Source organism: Citrus clementina, unplaced genomic scaffold (genome assembly GCF_000493195.1).
Source record: "Citrus clementina cultivar Clemenules unplaced genomic scaffold, Citrus_clementina_v1.0 scaffold_9, whole genome shotgun sequence".
Classification (NCBI taxonomy): Eukaryota; Viridiplantae; Streptophyta; class Magnoliopsida; order Sapindales; family Rutaceae; genus Citrus; species Citrus x clementina.
In genome coordinates this window covers 14,458,437-14,462,003 of record NW_006261964.1, presented here as the reverse complement: position 1 = coordinate 14,462,003, position 3,567 = coordinate 14,458,437, and the positions used below count along the sequence as shown (strand labels likewise).

At 34.6% G+C, this 3,567-nt stretch overlaps 1 protein-coding gene across 2 annotated transcripts in view; it reads left to right on the top strand.

The window, feature by feature from the left end:
* The first annotated feature begins 844 nt into the window (after positions 1 to 844).
* LOC18033160 (transcription initiation factor TFIID subunit 1) overlaps positions 845 to 3,567 on the top strand; it is a 19,696-nt gene continuing 16,973 nt past the window's right edge. For both annotated transcript variants that reach the window (XM_024182567.1, XM_006420790.2), the window contains exons 1-5: positions 845 to 994; positions 1,388 to 1,452; positions 2,218 to 2,324; positions 2,851 to 2,913; positions 3,024 to 3,069. In XM_024182567.1, the coding sequence (XP_024038335.1) occupies positions 1,404 to 1,452; positions 2,218 to 2,324; positions 2,851 to 2,913; positions 3,024 to 3,069 (265 nt within the window). In that variant the 5' untranslated portion in view covers positions 845 to 994; positions 1,388 to 1,403. The remainder of the gene's footprint in view (positions 995 to 1,387; positions 1,453 to 2,217; positions 2,325 to 2,850; positions 2,914 to 3,023; positions 3,070 to 3,567) is intronic.

The following is a 3,567-nucleotide window of genomic DNA, read 5'->3' as shown; positions in this document are numbered from 1 at the left end:
AAAACACCACCAACAACAACAACATCCCAAACAACAACAACAACCCAAACAACAACAACATCCCAAACAACAACAGCAACAACAACAACAAGAAAAATGGCAATAACAACTCACCTAGGGTTTTCAATTTTTTTCTTTGATTTTGGAGATCTCCGAAGATTTTCAACGTGATTTAGCTTCTTTCAAGTGCCAACAACTTTCTCCGCTGCCGATGTACGCTGCCGCCGACAATCTATAGAACTTCCGGTGATGAGATTTTGGTGAGAGGGGAAGGAATTTGCTTGAGGGAAACGTGAGAATGAGGAGGGTAATTTCGTCCAAAATGTGGTGATTTGGCTAATGTTGAAAGAAAAAAATTTGAGGGGTTAAAGTTGAAAAATGCCTTCTTTTTTTGGCTTATTTTGTAAATTTCCCAAAAAAAAAATGCGGTGACCCTTTTATTGTTGAACACAATTTTCATATTCAATTAATTCTCCTTCCCTTCTTCTTTACAACGACAAAGTCACACACACACCTGTCCCTCATCTTATCTAAACAATCAAACGCCTATGTCGTCAGCAGGACAAGATAATTCCAAATTACATATAGTGATTCCTAATGGTGCATGAATGGGCCGGTTTTATTATAATTTCAAATTTGTGTAACGGCTATTTGTAACTCAATCGGGTACGGCCAAAAAGATTTGCTTTGGTTTGTTTTGGTTTCGGGTTACAATTAACCCGATGTAAACCCGTATTTGCGACCGCCTTCCTCTAAACCCGACCTCTCCATATCCGTTTCGGATAAGAAAATTTTATTAATTTATTCACATAATATTTATATAAATATAAATATAAATATGTTAGTCCTCCATCTCTGCTTTCGTCGTCTCGCTCTCGCTCTGGCTCTCTTTCTCTGTTCTCCTTGCCGATTCAAATCGAATCTTGTTCTAGTTCTTCCGCATGAGCGTATCCATATTCTCGATTGCAATGATGAAATCTCTGTAACTGTAGAGGTTTGCTTTTACCTCTTTCTTTTATATATATATATATATATTTATTTATCTTTTTTGCGGCAATTACCCTTTTCTTGTGAATTAAGCTTGTCTTAGCTTTGTTTCCTTTTGAAATTCAGTTATTTAGATGAAGTTATAGTAACCTCTTGTTGCAATTACTGAAGTAATTTTTTTTATTTTTCGTGCTAGCAATTTTTTAATTCTTTACAATGAATTTGTTGTCAGTATGAGCTTCGCATTTTTAGGGTTTATAATTTATAGCTCTTATAATTTATTGGTACTTTCCCTTAAAATTACTGAAAAGGAGAAAAAAGTGTCGAACTTGGAATTTCTGTTATGGGTCTTCTGAGTATTTGTTACCTGTTTCTGATTCAACTTTGATTGTTACTTCAGAGCTGTAACTAAAAAGATGGGTGGCTACGATTCGGGTAGTGCTTCTAAGGATGGCAGAGATGAAGGTCAGTTGGTTGCTTCATAGTCTAATAAGTTGTTGATTTAATTTATATTTACTATCATTTCAGTTATAAAAAAAAAGTGTATTACGTTGTGCTGTACTTGAATAGTCTTCTAACAATTATTAATATACACATGAATTTATAGTTGCTTGATGAAAATAGATGCTGAAAGACTAGGTTTGAGAGTATAAATTAAATTTGTAATGCAAAATGTATGAACCATCTAAATGTTGTATTGATTACTCCTTTAATATGCAAAATGTTGTCATTTGAAATGTCTAAATGGCTCCTAAGTGAAATTATCTCTTTAGTACTGCGTTTTAGAACTTTCATTTTATGAATTCATTTCCGTCTGTGCTAGGAGTGAGTGCTCAGAGTCTTTGTTCCTTTTTTTTTTAAAAAAAAAGAAAATTTATGGCAAGAAGTGCTCAGAGTCTGTCGGCGGACATGTTTAGGATGCTTCAACAAAAAGTAACTCACTTGTTTTTGGTTTCACTTAACCAATTTATTGTTGATTCGTTACAAATAGTCTCTAGTACAAAAGACAACATAACGGTTGGTCTGCAGTCTAATGAATGCTTGAATTGTTATGTAACATGTGACGGACTGCTTCTTTTGGAAATAGTTTTACTCAGAACCTTTTGGTTGAGCATTTGCTTGTTGTCTATATGTACTGCATTTTTTTTTTCTTTTGGCGCCTTAAAATGTGTTTGTACACAGCATGAAAATTATTATTCTCAAATCTTGTTTGGTTGATTGATTTTCCAGATGATGAGGAAGAATATGAGGATGTTAGTGGAGGTAACAGGCTTTTGGGGTTTATGTTTGGGAATGTTGACTATGCTGGTGATCTCGATGTTGATTACCTTGATGAGGTGATAATCTGAACATGTTTCATGTATAAATTCACATATAAATTAACTAATAATGATAACACCTAGCCGCATGCAGACAAGTCTACGCATGACAGTCTTCACTTGGATGTTTTTAGCTTTTCCTTGTGAATTGTGCATGTTATAAGGTTTATCCATGTTACAAATCTTTTGATTTTTTTGTGGCATTTACTTTGGGGATCATGGTTGAATTCTACTCTTTTGATGCATCCACTTATTGGAAATAAGAAGGCTAGACCTGACAATTTTGATGCTTATTGGTGTCAGTTCTGCTATTATGTATTGATCTGTGGTACATATGCTGAAGAAAATAGTGACGTGTCATTATATCATGTTTTTGTATACATTTGGTCTCTACAGAACTACATTTAGTTTTGCTTTCGTATGGCCAAAAGGGGTTTACAATTTCTGTTTTTCTAGATTTGGAATTTTCTTTCATTTTTTCCCCTCAGAGTTCATCTCTAGAACTGTTGATCACATTAATGGTAGTGATGCAATTAATTTTCAGGACGCAAAGGAGCACCTTGCTGCAGTTGCCGACAAGTTGGGTCCGTCTCTCACGGATATAGACGTATGGAATTCTCAATCATGTTTTCAACTTTTTTGTTCTTACTGTTTGGTCAGCAGAATTTTTAGTGTCTCTTAAATGGTATGATACTAATGAGGGGTTTCACCTTCCAGTTGTCAGTAAATTCACCACAACCGCCGGTAGATGCTGTTGAACAAGGTGATGTTTGTTTGTCGGGAAAATCTCTCTCATGCAGTTTTTGGTGTTCTGTTAGTCTCTTTGTTTCATCAACTTGTTTTTTTTTATAATTATTTCCCTTGTTTAAAGACATTGTGGAAGCATTTAGCATTAATAGTAATGGAGTAGGGGGCCTTCTTTTGCTATTATTTTGGGATTTGGATATGTGTGAAGTGGTTTCAGTCAGTGGAATGACCCTCCAGTCAAATAAAGCTAGGCCTTTTATACCCTTAATTCTGCAATTAGTATGACGTATCGTAATCAGTTGTGATATTATCTTTGTATGTAGTTCTCTTCTTGGTGACTTGTCAGAAAGAAATGGCCATATTTTTTTAGGGGAAAAAGATGAAGATATTAATGGTTATTGGACAGGATTTGATTCTTTTCTACTATTTGGTGTCAACTTTCAATGATTTTCAGATTACTCCTTTTTCATTCAGCTTGATTGGATCCAGTTTGGGTTAATTTTGTTAGTTTGGA